Source organism: Labrus bergylta, chromosome 16, assembly GCF_963930695.1.
Source record: "Labrus bergylta chromosome 16, fLabBer1.1, whole genome shotgun sequence".
Lineage (NCBI taxonomy): Eukaryota > Metazoa > Chordata > Actinopteri > Labriformes > Labridae > Labrus > Labrus bergylta.
Window position 1 is genome coordinate 7,792,080 of NC_089210.1, and position 14,064 is coordinate 7,806,143.

Genomic DNA, 14,064 nt, shown 5'->3' on the forward strand with positions numbered 1-14,064 from the left:
TGAGAAGTCTTAGCCTAAATCCCTCTAAATACTCGTGTGAGAACGCACCTTGCACACTAATTTCACTCCACCCTCGCACAGGGAAGGTATTTCTGACGCCTGTCTGCGTCTCGTTTTCTCTCTGTCAGTCTCTCTAGTGCTTACTCATGAATTTGTTTTTCAGATTGTTATGTGCAATGCTGTGAGATTAACATGCATTTCCACTGGCAGGCCTGGTTTAATGAAACACACTCTCACAGCCCCCCTATTGAACAATCAGTCTGTCATCCCAGCGGCTGTAAAGCTCTTCCACAGGGAGCCTTGAGGCTGACTTATGGCCGTACACATCACATTATAGCAAGCCTGTACAGTAATATGTTGCTGAGCAAGAAAATATTACAGCCAACGGGAGGAAGAAACTAATTCTCTGGCTACATATGCATGCGGCAGAGATCCTATTTAGAAAAATAGCTTATTGCTGGCAGAATAAAAAAAGAAAAAAGTCACTAAAAAGACAATAATTTATACTCCTTCTGCAGCATTTTTGCAAATCTGCAAAAATCTCTCATCTGAGTGAGAGATGAGCTACAAAATCAGACATCACCATCTAAACATATCTTTGCAAACTATTTTTAGGCTTCAGGAAGAAGACAAAAGGTTAAAAAGTGTTCAGGCTACATGAAAGAGTGTCTCTCTCTCTCTCTCCTCCGCCTCCTCTTTTTCTTCGTCTCTCACCCCCTCATTCTGCAACAGCCCTAACAGGCTGGATTTCGCCTGAATCCCGAGGACATGCGCGCTGCACAGGAGGAGGAGGAGGTGTTACACAGGCTGCTTTCTTCTCCTCATGATTTGACTCCATGATCACTCAGTTATGTTGCGGAACTCTCATTTTCTCATCGCTAGTTACTGTGGAAGAGGGAAAAAGTGTGGTTTTTCTTTCTCTTTCATAAGCCTACATAGCATTTTTTTTTTTTTTTTAATTTGATATCTTTTTGCGCTTTTAGTTTCAAGCAATCGGAGTGTTATTATTAGATTTTTCTAATAATCGATCCTCTCCGCCGCAACCCTGAAGTTCATTGTTATTATCTTGGCCGCCGGGATGGTGGCCTTCATCGGAGCGGTTATCTGCATCATCGCAGCCGTCCACACCGGATCCTCCAGGGCTGCGCCGTCTCAACAGCAACCAGCAACCGACAACCACTCTCTGTATACGGACGCGCAGACCCCCGCTGCGGGGGGCTCTGTGGCCCGGGTCGGATCTCTGGGCGCTCTCCACGGTTCAGAAACACCGGATTCAGAAGCACCGACTTTTAACATCGGGCTCGGCGGGCTGGACGGGGTCACTGAACTCACGGGGCACGACCCAAAAGTGAGTCGACTTATCTGCACGCCGATCCCCGCCGGTGAGTGCAACCTGAAAAACTTTCAGCAACAAGCGGACGACCCTGCGCATTACGCGGGGGAAGACCTTCGCACCAAAGCGGAGGAGCTACGGCAGATCGTCTTACAGCAAAATGACCAGATATTAACGGACAAGCGGACCATCAGAGAGCTGACAGTGAAACTGTCCGAGTGCGAGAAGAGACTGGACGGCAGTAGCAGCAGCAGCGCGGACAGACGCGGGAGCGCAGCGGGGCTGTTGTGGGGAAAAAGTACGCCAGAGGAGACCCACCTGGATCGGATCATGGTTCGGGACAGTCCGGTTTCGACGCCCGACAGTGCCCACCTGCTCACCGTCAGGGCTGTGGATGAACTGGAGCAGGCTATCACACAGCTCAAGGACCGCATAGAGAAGCTGGAGGTAGGTTAAGAGTGGAGAAAATCACTGCTTCACATGTTTGATCCTCTGCAGGAAACTCTCAAATACGCAAGTTGAGGAAATCCACAGAGGATGCAGAGGAGGCCCAAAGTGCACACACACACACACAGCCTTTGTATTGTTACTAATTTAATCTACTTGTACTACAAATAAGAATATCCAGATATACTCTCCTGTATATATTTATATTATATAAACACTATGGTGCTTACACATGGAAATGTGCCACATTGAAAAGAATAAAGAATTGCAAAGAAAGCTATTTCTAGTTGTATCTTGCAAGCCACATTTTTCTGTCATATATTAAATTATAGCATCAAAATGCTGCAATACCTCCAAAGTTTAGTTATTTGTAACGGTTATATTATAAATCCAAACTTATTTTGTTCGTGCTCCAACACTTCCACACCATCTCTGTAAAGCCTTCAGCTATGCATCATCCCACTGTAATACCTCAAACTCTCGTACATTACAGTACAACAAAACCTTAAAACTACGGAAACTTTTGCAATTATACTTCCAACTGGATACATTTTGCTGGTAGACTTTTAACTCTAAACACATTTTGTAGTAACATATCCATCTCTAAATTTTTACATTTTCTTTAAAAAATGTCATGGCCTAATTCCATTTAGCTTTAATACGTCCAACTCCAACATATTTAGCTTTAATACATCCAACTCCAGCATCATTTAGCTTTAATACATCCAACTCTAGCTACATTTTGCTGTAATCCCTCTGACTCTAGCCACATTTTTGTTAAACCTCTTACTCTCACTGCATTTTGTTTTAAATACTCTAACACTAGTTCTAAACCTTCGAACCTGGCTATGTTAAACTGTTACACATCAATCTGTAGCTTCATTTAAATCTATCATTATAGTAGCTATCATTTCCTATAAAACCTTTGACCCCAGCTACATTTTGTCTGAAAAAAAACTCTGGCTATATTCTTCTGTAAAAAGTACATTCAGCTGTAATACCTCAAACTCCAGCTACTTTTAGCAGTAACCAACTCTAGCTTCACTTTGCAGCAAAAGGTGATTATCAGAGTGGAAATCCATTGCTATAAGCGTCTCTTCTTAGTCTCTTTTAGTATTCCTGGGCAGACATGAGTGGTTTCTAAAAGCAAAGGGTTTAAATTTTGAATGAGAACAAGGGAGTAATCCAAAAAGGTATTGTGGGTGATATTAGATATCGAGAGTCAGAGGCTCTTTTATTTAAACAGCAACATCAAGTGAAGCTACTGTATGTACAAAAATAAATACTTTTCACCTCAAAGAGAAATCTATCAAAGCTATAAACTCTATAAATCTAAATCTATGAAGAGGAAATTTAGGAGACTTTCTTTCTCTACATACCTACTATATAATCAAAATCAAGATAGAGATGTTGATGGTAATGGATGATTACTTCCACATTTAATGATTTTACATTATCATAACATGTCATCTAGCACTATTTTTTTTGTAAATCCAAAATGAGTTTATTGCTTTGGCGATGTTGCAAATTTTTCCTGCCAAGAAAACAGACCGAGATTGAAAATGAAAATGAAGACAGAATTTTTTTTTAAAAAGAGAGAGGCAGGGGAAGCAGAGAGAAACAGGAGGGAGAGCGGAGATGGGGGATGAAGAAAATAATGAGTTGGGGGAGGGAGAATAAGGGGGAGGAGAATTGCAGAAACATGAAACGTGCCCTTATCTGACCAGAATCCGATGATGTACAACCTCATTCTTGGCTGAAGAAATACCATCAATAATTCATGAGTTGCCTATATTTGTTGAAAAGCACAGACTCAACATGCTCCATAGTACTCTTCACTTCTGGTATTATATGTAGGACACGTCTTTATAGGTCGTTTTCTATGTGAATAACTCGTTTGGTTGTTGATGTCCCCACACCCAAATGGAAAACAAACCCCTCCATATTGCAAAAAAACATGTAATTTCTGTTTCACTTTTCAGGAACACACTCTCCCTTTACCTTTAAGATATGAATGAATTTCACAAGTCTCGAGTGTGATACGTGCTTCAATGCCAAACATAACATAGGAGCCAATGTGTTCTTTCTCGCCCCCACTGTTTCTTTTACCATCCCAGTCACGCTTTACCAGCCAGGCAGGTGCTTGGCCTACTTCAGAGGCAAAGGCTGGTGATTACGTCACATCCTGTGTTCTGGTGAAAACACAACACGAGCGCTCATTTGGGAATACTACTCAGGTTAAATAACTGTGTTAGATTTCTTATCCCAGTTTCCTTCTAGATTGTGGTCTGTATTGATTTTGCATAATCTTGCATTTATTCCAGCAACTTAATACAACTCACTAAATGAATCTTTCAAACAATTAGATATTGCTAACCCCTCTTACAGTTCAAACAAGTAGAAGTTTCCTACTAAATGACAGGAAACAAGCATCCTTAGCGTTTAACTTACATGATAGCTAATCTTGGGTTGTAATGGTTTAAAATGTGCAGACAATGTAGTTCATTTACTACCACTCAAAATATCCACACAGCGGCCATTCAGTCTACCTCTGACGTCAGGCTCAGGGTGGGAAGCTCAAAAGTTACATGTAGTGTCTCACTTTATTGGCAACTGAAAGACAGTGGGTGTTAAATATCCAGCGGGACATCAGGCCCTACTTCAGGTTAGAGAACATATTTGAAAACTCTAACAGTAAGATTATATAGTGTCTGAATGCTAATGCTAGCTACTGTCTGATGTCTTTTTTCGTAACCACATTTGTTGTTTTATCTTGACATGGCCACCTTTCCTTCCAGATTGGTACAGTTTTAACGGTTTAGTTTTTACTGACCATGATCGATAGAAAAGCAGATAAAAGATAACATGTGTTGGGTTTGGTTTGTTCAGCAATCACATTATTACTACCACTTGGAGTGAATGTGAGATTTCTTAAGGTGTATCCACTACTATTGGCTTCCTGTTGGAAATACTGCACTCACTTTTGTGCCTTTATTTAGAGACAGGATAGTGGATAGAGTAAGAAATCGGGGAGAGAGAGAGAGAGAGGTGAATGATGTGCAGGAAAGGAGTAGTTTGGATTCATACCTAGGCCGTCCACTATGAGGACTATAGAGCCTCTGTACATGGGGCACGCGCACTAACCACTAGGCTACCGGCGCACTAATCCTGTATTCACTTGGATGATATTGATATTTAGCTGAATTTGAAATCTGTACTGTAAATACCTTCCTTCACTCAAGGCTCAGCAACAGAACTGTCAAACATATTTCAGCTCAGATCGGATGCAGCATACAGTAATGTGAAGTCTATATAGAAAAGTGCCGACCTACAGTATACTTTTACTCAGTTTCAAACAACATCAACTTCTTAACAAACAGCATGCAGGACGTACGTTTGTGCTTGAAGACAGTGACATTATAGAACTTCCTAAAGATGTACAAAACATGCATGATAATGCAGAGTGATGGTTAACAACAGTTGAACTATATTCCTTATAAGACTCTTTCGAAGTCAAAATTTCCAGCCACTGTGTATCCCTTGTGGGACCAAAATCCATACCTGAACTCTTTTACAATCTTTAAATATACAGTTATGTAACCTTACCTTTTTTTAAACCAGGGCTTCTTCCACCATACTGAATCCTATCCAACTATGTCTGATGGTGTTTATACAGCAGTGATCATTATCGAAAAGTATTCTCTCCAGCCTTAGTTTCATTTTGTGCAATACAGGTAAGCACACTGTTCACTGTATGGTCTTTATGTATTTTTCAGAGCACTCTTTGTGTATTTTCCGTATTGATTCCCTCGTGGTGATTACATATTTCTACAACACGATGCTCGATGGACAATGGACCCTGCAGATTTTCTTTTAATTCAGCAGAGTCTGTATTTCCCACGTTGTTTCCCCTGAGGACTTGGTGTTTATTTCAGAGAACCATTATGCAGCAGGGCCTGGAGTAATTTGGTGTTGACTGAAATAGTCTGTTCTCTTGGCAGCCTCTTTCTGAATAGCAATTATTTGTTGTGCTGTACTTAATTGAAAAGAAATCCCCTTAGGAATGACTCGGCTCGGCTCGGCTTAATTAAGATCTGTTGATTCCTGAAACATAATGTGTGACATTTGGTTTCAGACTTTTGTTTTTTTCGTCTTTGAATTTAAATGTCAAAATAAATCCTATAAAGTAAACAACTTGCTGTGAGTCGAGCTACTCTACTCTTACAGAGATACTTCTACAAGTATCAGAGCCTTCTCCATAGCTGCCCCCTCTCTCTGCAACTCACTCCCCACACATATTCAACACTCCACTGAACCATCTACATTCAAATCCTAACTCAAGGCCCAACTTTCAAACAAGCTTCTAATGTGTGATTGTTCTGTGTGTTCTCTTGATGTGTGGCTTACAGTACTACTCGAAATCAACTCGAAATCAACTCGAAATCGGTCTTGGTCTCAAGACAAAGCTTGCTTGTTCTCTATGTGGTCGCTAATGAGTTAGGCTTTGAAATGATGTAAAATGATCCCTAGGTTTTAAATAGTTTGACACTTAATGCAATATAATTTGCAGTATGCTCTTCCATGCTGACAAAATAGAAAAGAAGATTGGTACCACTGTCAGATACAGTATTCATCTCTTAAGTTAGCAATACAACACTTAGCTTAGCATAAAGGGATAGCCAAGCTCTTTCAAAAGACTGACACATTCTACCAGCACGTCTAAATATTAGTGCTTAATATGTTGCATCACATTTTAGTCATTTGTACAAAAAAGTTAAAACAAAATACAACTTGATAGGGTTTAGATGTTGAGATAAACAACTATCTGAAGTTTAATTTGGGGTTCATAGGACTGTTTCATTGCCTCACAGTTATTGACAAGAAATAAACTTTTACAATGTTGAACTGATCAACAATTGATGTCTGATGTCGGCAACATGTGTTGAGAATTGCTCCAAAATTCTGGATCATATCATTACATTGAAAATGTTCGAGCTGAAATGATGTGAGCTGTGTATATAGTTCAGCATCATAGTAAAAGTGTTCCGTTTGACTTTGGAAAAAAACTAACTTTGTTAATAAACTAACAGTCAGACATCGGCCCTTTTCCTCACAACCAGACGGACAGCAACACCTCAGGGGTGCCGGGGGAAGACGGGATGTCGGGCGGCCCTGATCCAGGGCACAGAGGTGGAGCTGGCAGATCCTGGAGGATGGACGCCTTGGAGGGGGAGCTGGAGAGGAAGGTGGAGCTGCTGGATAAAGAGAGAAAAGCCCTGCGGCTGGAAACAGAGAACCACAGACAGGAAATTGACCAGGGCATCAATAAACTAAAACATCGTGTTTCAGGGCTGGAGGAAGGTGGGTGGAAAAAGAAAGAATAAGAAAATGGTTGTATGTATATGTGTGTTGACTTCGATGTTTAAATGAAGATATAATAACTAGGACTTAAAATGCAACCCTGAGAAATGAGTCGCTAATGATGAAAAATAATCTTCATGTTTCATTTTGTATTACTATTTACCAAATCTAGCCAAGGGGTGTCTTTATGATGAATTAATTATATTGAGCTTATGTAAAAGAAAGATCAGAAGGACTATGAAATAAATGCACTGCTTTGAAAAAAAGATCTGATGTTTTCAAGTGAAGTCAGTGGAGAAACATTGTATGAGAAAAAGCCTGATCACTGTGCATAACTTGACTGATTCATCCTCATTTTTTGTTTCTTATTCAATGTTCTCTGTCTGCTCTGTCAGGTACCTCAGGCCATTCCTTCCCACAGGGATACAGGCTGTCCTTCCCCACTAGGACAAACTACATGTACGCTGTGGTGAAACACTCCGTCCCCAAGCTCCGGGCCTTCACCGTGTGCCTGTGGCTGCGGCCCGCAGAGGGAGGATTCGGTACGCCTCTGTCCTACGCTGTTCCTGAACAACCCAACGAGCTCGTGCTGCTGCAGGGCCTGCACATGGCCGCTGAGCTGCTCATCAACGACAAGGTACCAAATCAGTCAATCTGCAGGGCAGTGAAGTATAAAGCCCAAGACCACAACAAAAGTAATCTCAAGACATCTAAACATTTAGAGCAGACCTACAGAGACCCAATAGTTAGTCAGGAATGATGAAGCCTTAACTATAAGCTTGATGGAAAAAAAGAAACATTTCAAGCCTGTGCCTACAAGTGGAGTGGATTGTTTCTAAACTGGTAGATGAACCCAAAGAAGAGGGGCCTGATAATTCAAGGCTCTGCCTCCCATACTATTTTGGGAGACTCAAGTTAAAAGCTGAGGATCACCTGTATCAGTGAATTAATCAAAACGCTACTGAGTGTAATGGGTTTTCAGAGATCTGGGTCATGGCTGAACTAAATACATGCTCTTTAAAAGAGCCAGTAATAACACAGAAAATGACTTACATATTTAACAACTCTAGAAAGTCACAATATTGAAAGGGTCCCCCAGTTTAAAGCTCTTGGTATCTGGCTGGATCAGTCCTTTTTGTTTACATTTTCCTTCTTATCACAGCAATGACATGGAAAAATAGCCTATCAGTGGTGGTGCTCTCGGTTTAAAATCCAGAGTCCACCCAGTCTGAGACCGAGACAAGACAGAGTAAAAATGCTTTCAATTCCAAGACAAGAGAACTCTCGAGAACTGTCTTGAGACCGAGATTGATTTCGAGTACTACAACACCACTCCAATATAAAATCATCAGACCCAGTTTATCATTCCGCCTTCAGATTTATCACTGGTGACAAATATTCCACCTATCACTGCATCCTTTTCGATAAAGTTGCTTGGCCCTCATTAACAGCGTGACAGACATTGGCTGATATTTATTTATAAAGCACTTAATGATAATCTACCAGCATGCATCACTTCTCTATAAATCTGGGCAGATTATCAGTATCAGTCTAACACTCGATCAAGTGACTGGTTAATGCTGCGGGCTGCGAGTAACCACTGAGATTGGGAAAAACATCTGTTACCTTTGTGCTGCTTACCTGGAACACATTACAAAACTGAATATAAAAGTTACCATGGGTCAATTTAAAAAACTTACAAGTGTAAATGTTTCTAACAGTAGTTGTCTGCTCTGCTGTCTTATGAATGAAACCTTCATGAAACACATGAAAGCATCACATGATTAAATGAGGGATTTTAGTGGCAAGATAAATAAAGTGCAGAGTGCCAAGTTCACCCTGAATAATCAGAGTTTATAAAGCAGCTGAATGCTGCGTGGTTCAAGGGATGTAATGCCTCTTTTGGTCCTCATCCTGGGCATTCTGTACCTGCGCCCTGAAGTCAAGAGTTCATACTCCAACCAGAGGGGGTGCAGACGGTCTGCTGTGATCTGCTTGTGGTTTTTGTCATTTATTCGTTTTAACTGCCCTCCCGGACATCATTGTAAATAATTGCCCTCAATAATTTCTCCAGAATAAATACAAGATGACCGAATGAACTTCACTGTAAGGAACTTGACAGTTCCTGGACGAACATAGTATGTGAGGATTAAAGTAACTAGATTAAATGTCTGATTTTTTGGTAATTAAGTATGGACAGTAGCATCACTCTACAAGAGTTTCACTTCATCTTTCTGCAAGGTCTGATCCCTTCTTAAAATTCTACTGTTGTACTATATATCAAAGGCATTATATTCTTTATTGGGCTATGGAATGTCTATTACAGCAGATACAGAGCAGCATTAGCATACAAAGAACCGGAACACATCAATTGAGAAGCCAATTTAGCAGACAAGCTAAATGGTGTCATTCAGGGGGATGAAATGACAAACTAATGCACCATCTTGACAGCATTGCAATGTGGTGTAGTGCAGTGCTGTAGATTAAGGTATAATTCAGTGACTTCATTATGGTAATTCATGTCTGGAGGAAAAGTTCTGTGTCCTTGTGGGTAGCACAGTGACTTTGGTACTTGGGAATTAGTGCATAAGAGCAATTTTTTTGAAGAAAGGGGATGTCAGAGAAATGCAGCCTGAAGACATGTTTTACCTCCAACGTTAATCTAAAAGCCCTCTCACGCTCCCATTCCTAGGTGGCGCAGTTGCCTCTGAACCTCTCCAGAGGCAGCTGGCAGCACATCTGTGTGAGCTGGAGCCAGAAGGGAGGAGCCTGGCAGGCGTACCAGGGGGGAAAGCTGAGGGGCCAAGGTCATGCATTGGCTGCTGGACATAACATCAGACCTGGAGGAGTGCTCATACTGGGACAGGAGCAGGTAAAGGCACAACAGACAGAATTAAATAAGTTTTACCTGATTAGAGGAACATAAGGCTGTTCCTGAAAACGGAATTCCAATTTAGTTTGCCCTTCAGGCAACTGCTGACAATAGTGTTGCAGGAAAATGTATCCTAACACACTGTAACTCTTGGTCTTTTCCACCAATGAATTTGCCTGAATTGTAAATAAAATGCATCAAAGAGGCATATTTCATTATGAGTACAGCTAACACACAGCTGACTGTGGAAATTGTCTCTCCACTCCAACTCCAACTCAATCCAGTGAGAACTGAACTTTGGTTGAAAACAGGGGGAAATGGGGATGTTGTTTTTTAAAGAGCCATTTTCCTTAACTAAATAATCACTGCCTAAACCTAAAGCCATGAAGAGTTGGCTCTATCAGTGTCAGATGGTAGGCGATGAGTAATTCAGCTAGATAAAACGCTGAATTGGTATATTATGTTAAAGTGTTGTTCTATCTTGTGTTGATAAATATATGCACAATGGTCAAAGCAAGGGTTTTTAGCCCCAGGAACCCTCATCCAGAGCCAAAATAAACTACCCCCATGGGTTTTTTTTGTTCTGTAGAATTGCATTCATTATGTCCGCTTTATATCAAGTCTCCGTCTTCAAAAATTCTTCAGTTTTGTCAAAGGCAACACAATCGAAGCCTGTCTGTTTATAAAAGTGTTTTTTTTTCTCCTCAATCACCTCCTTTCAAGCTTTATCTCCGAAATCCATTTGAAGATTCCTGTTTTCTTTTCTCTTTAGGATTCTTTGGCCGGAGGTTTTGATTCAACCCAGGCCCTGGTCGGAGAGCTGTCCCAGGTGGGTGTCTGGGATCGCGTCTTGTCCTCCAGCCAGGTGGCTAGCTTGGCTCGCTGCAGCAAAGTGACCCAGGGCAGTGTGGCCCCCTGGACCGAAAATGGGATTGAGGTTCATGGTGGAGCAACGAAAGACCCGGGGGAGCCATGTAGTAAACACACGAGGAGTTCTTACCAATGACCAATGGGGGAAGGATTCTAGCCTAGTCGGGGACTGAGGGGTAAAGCTTGACGCCGTTAATGTTTCCAATAACTCTATGTGGCATGGACTTAAAAGTATGAAAAAATTAAGTAAATTGGGTATACAGTATATTTGACATGATATGAGTAGAGACTTCATTACTTTGCTTTTTTTTTTTTTACTCAATACAGCAAAAAGTTATTTTCTCATAATAAAGATTAAGGCTGCACTAAACTACCTTACTGGATTCACTTAATTAGCAAACAAGCTAGCAGCCTACTAAGCAAAGAGGAAGTCATGGTAATTGAAGAATACTTGCAAACAACTTAACACTCCGCTAGCTCTGAATTATTCCCACAGTAATGGTTTGATGACCAAAACTATTACAACTAGCTTATTAAGAAACTGCCATTACACAACTATTAAATACAGTGTTACACATAAGAATAGAGAGAAACCACTCATGTCTGTACAGTAGATATGAATCTTTTGTCCACAGACAGCTAACAAAGCTTAGCATAGAGTAGAAAAAACAGGGAACAGCTAGCTTGGCTAAACTCAAAGCACACTAAATTTGAATTTCAATAATTAGCCAGCGACGTAATATAAATGGCAGGAAAAGAAAAGCAGTATGTCTACTTACTATTCATTCTGTTGAGTGTTTCAGAGATTCATCCAGGTGTTTGCAGCTTCTGTAGAATTGTAAACCTCCAATATGGCTGGCAGAAGTTGTAACAAGCCGGCTGAAATCCCTCAATGAGTCCAAATAGGTCAGACGGCCGTGAAAGCTTTAGAGCTCTGAGTTGAGGTAGGGTCATGAAAATCTTTCTGAATATTAAGTAGTAGATGGAAGCTAGGACTAGACGATGAAAGAGAAGGGAACGAGGGATGGAAATAACAAAGATCCGGCTTTTTTAAGGAATGATGCTACGTTGTTTTCACCTCTGCATGATGTATTCAATTCACCTGTACTGTCTAATCACGAGTGTCGCAAACGATGCCTCCTGCATCATGTCTGGCAGCTGGTATCTCTGTGTCTGTCTGTCAAGGCCAAACTAATAAAAAGTAAGTCACCATACTCCCCAAGAAGTCACCACCACAAGCCGGATGTTTTAGATATTATACACAAAACGTATTTCCCAATAGACACAATGGACTCAGCGATTTTAACAGTATTGGAAACTGACTGGTTTTATTTTCTTTTTTACATGCAATCACTCAAAAATGTGGTTTAATGAATGAACAACCTTCAATCTCCATCTCTACCAACATTACATTCCATGCATGAGTTGTTTTGTGTGTTTGCAACATCCCTCGATGCATCATGTATGTTTCTGAAGAGCCATCTCTGATAATATTTGAAATCCAGAAAACACTCTGAAGATTATAAGAGTTGTTCTGATGCATCAGCCTCCGATACAGCCTGAAATACAAGTCATTATCAAGTTATTGTGATACTAAAACCAATTTTTCTCCCATGATGAAGGTTTGGGTTGAACGTTTTAAAATTGGAAACAACCACATTGTGTTGCTGGCAGAGAATGTAATGTTAGTCAAAGCTACCAAAATGTCAGCAATCAGCGTTTTTCCATCAACATTTTGTATTTTTTATTGACTTATACTGGAGAAGTACTATATTGGAACCTGTATCAGGAAAGTAAATAATTATGTGTCGGAACATCACTTATGATTTTTCTCCATTGTTGTATGATGTTAAATGCAGAGTTTTCATTTCTAAAATGTCTATATTACTGGCTCTCCCTACTAGCATTACAATAATCCAAAGTGGAAAGTGCCTGTTAGGGTTTTTTGTACCCATTTAAACGATAACCAGATGTATAATCCTGATGTAAAAAAACCAAGGGGTATTTTGAAATTATTTAGCATCAGTGTTTTTGCAAATTCCCTGGTGAGTTTTAAAGATTTAAAAGGTCAGATTTTAAAAAGAGATTCAGACACATTTATGCACATCGCCGCCAAACTGATGCTAAATCACGTCAAAATCTCGTCTCTAATGTCTTTGATGATGCCTTTCAGTCTGTGTTGTTGATATTATGCCTGATGTCTGTTCAGCTCATGCCAGAGCTTTTTGTTTGTCTGGCATTATTCTGTTTCCAATCATTGGAACTGAAAGCTTTTTCTGTAAAGGCTTTCTTTTCTTACATGACGATTTGATGATTTTCTTTCAATGTATGCATTAATGTTATCTTTCATATTATCTTATTAAAGTCCTCATTTTAAAGATTGTTGAACGATATGTTCTGTTAGATGCTCTTTTATTCAAAGACACACAAACACACACACACCAGACTCTGCATTGTCACGTGTACACACAGTACGACACACACTCCACAAGAATTTATTTTTCAAAGAGAAAAAAAAAGTATACATCTCCTTGTGTGTCTTAGTCCTCTACTCATTCTTCTTTCAAGCCAGTGAAAGGACACAGCTCAAGGAGAAAAGCATGCAGCATTCTCCCAGAGGTTGTGACAGGTGTATATGTATGTTAAGAGAACACTGACAATTGGGGAAACCATGAGAGTCATCTGTTGTGTATCAGCTAGTCATCAGGTGATCAAGAAAAACTGGTTCTGTTTTGTTGGCACGTTTAAGAGGTTCAGGACCTCACATTCAGTGGAAGCCTTACATGGACAGCATGCTCCAAATCTTGCTGTCTACAAAGCACGAAGTACATATAACAAAGAACGTTCTGCAGAAGTGTCGGCTGAGCGTGATGTGTATTTTACGTTTTCATCCTGTAAAAATAAATAGCTCTTATTTGAAATTCCTACATTCATGAAAAAACACATTTAGGCTTTGATGATACCACTACTTTCTGAGTATCGTTCTGCTAAATGTAAGTCGTCCAGCTTAGCATGAAGGCTGTAAATGTAGTGCAAAAGTAAGCCTGGCTCTGTGCAAAGGTTAATCTCTGGTGAGCATTGACTTTGTCAGCCTTTGAGGTACAACTGAAGTTCTGGAGGTTATTTGTGGAAATAATCAAATGCTTTTCTGATTTGACTTTTTATGTTCAGTTCAAGATTC

The 14,064-nt window shown here is 40.3% G+C and overlaps 1 protein-coding gene across 1 annotated transcript; it reads left to right on the forward strand.

Annotated features, from left to right (window-relative positions):
- Positions 1-757: 757 nt before the first annotated feature.
- cbx6b (chromobox homolog 6b) lies at positions 758-13,261 on the forward strand. Its single transcript, XM_020651312.2, has 5 exons — positions 758-1,780; positions 6,901-7,141; positions 7,537-7,778; positions 9,834-10,013; positions 10,786-13,261. The coding sequence occupies exons 1-5, from the start codon at positions 1,079-1,081 to the stop codon at positions 11,017-11,019; spliced, it is 1,599 nt and encodes a 532-aa protein (XP_020506968.1). The 5' UTR covers positions 758-1,078; the 3' UTR covers positions 11,020-13,261.
- Positions 13,262-14,064: the final 803 nt, after the last annotated feature.

Bases quoted from the DNA above. Each gene is read 5' to 3' on its own strand.
- cbx6b (XM_020651312.2), top strand. From the start codon at position 1,079: ATGGTGGCCTTCATCGGAGCGGTTATCTGCATCATCGCAGCCGTCCAC. The intron at 7,142-7,536 runs GTGGGTGGAAAA...CTGCTCTGTCAG, and splicing joins TGTTTCAGGGCTGGAGGAAG to GTACCTCAGGCCATTCCTTC. The intron at 10,014-10,785 runs GTAAAGGCACAA...TTTTCTCTTTAG, and splicing joins TCATACTGGGACAGGAGCAG to GATTCTTTGGCCGGAGGTTT.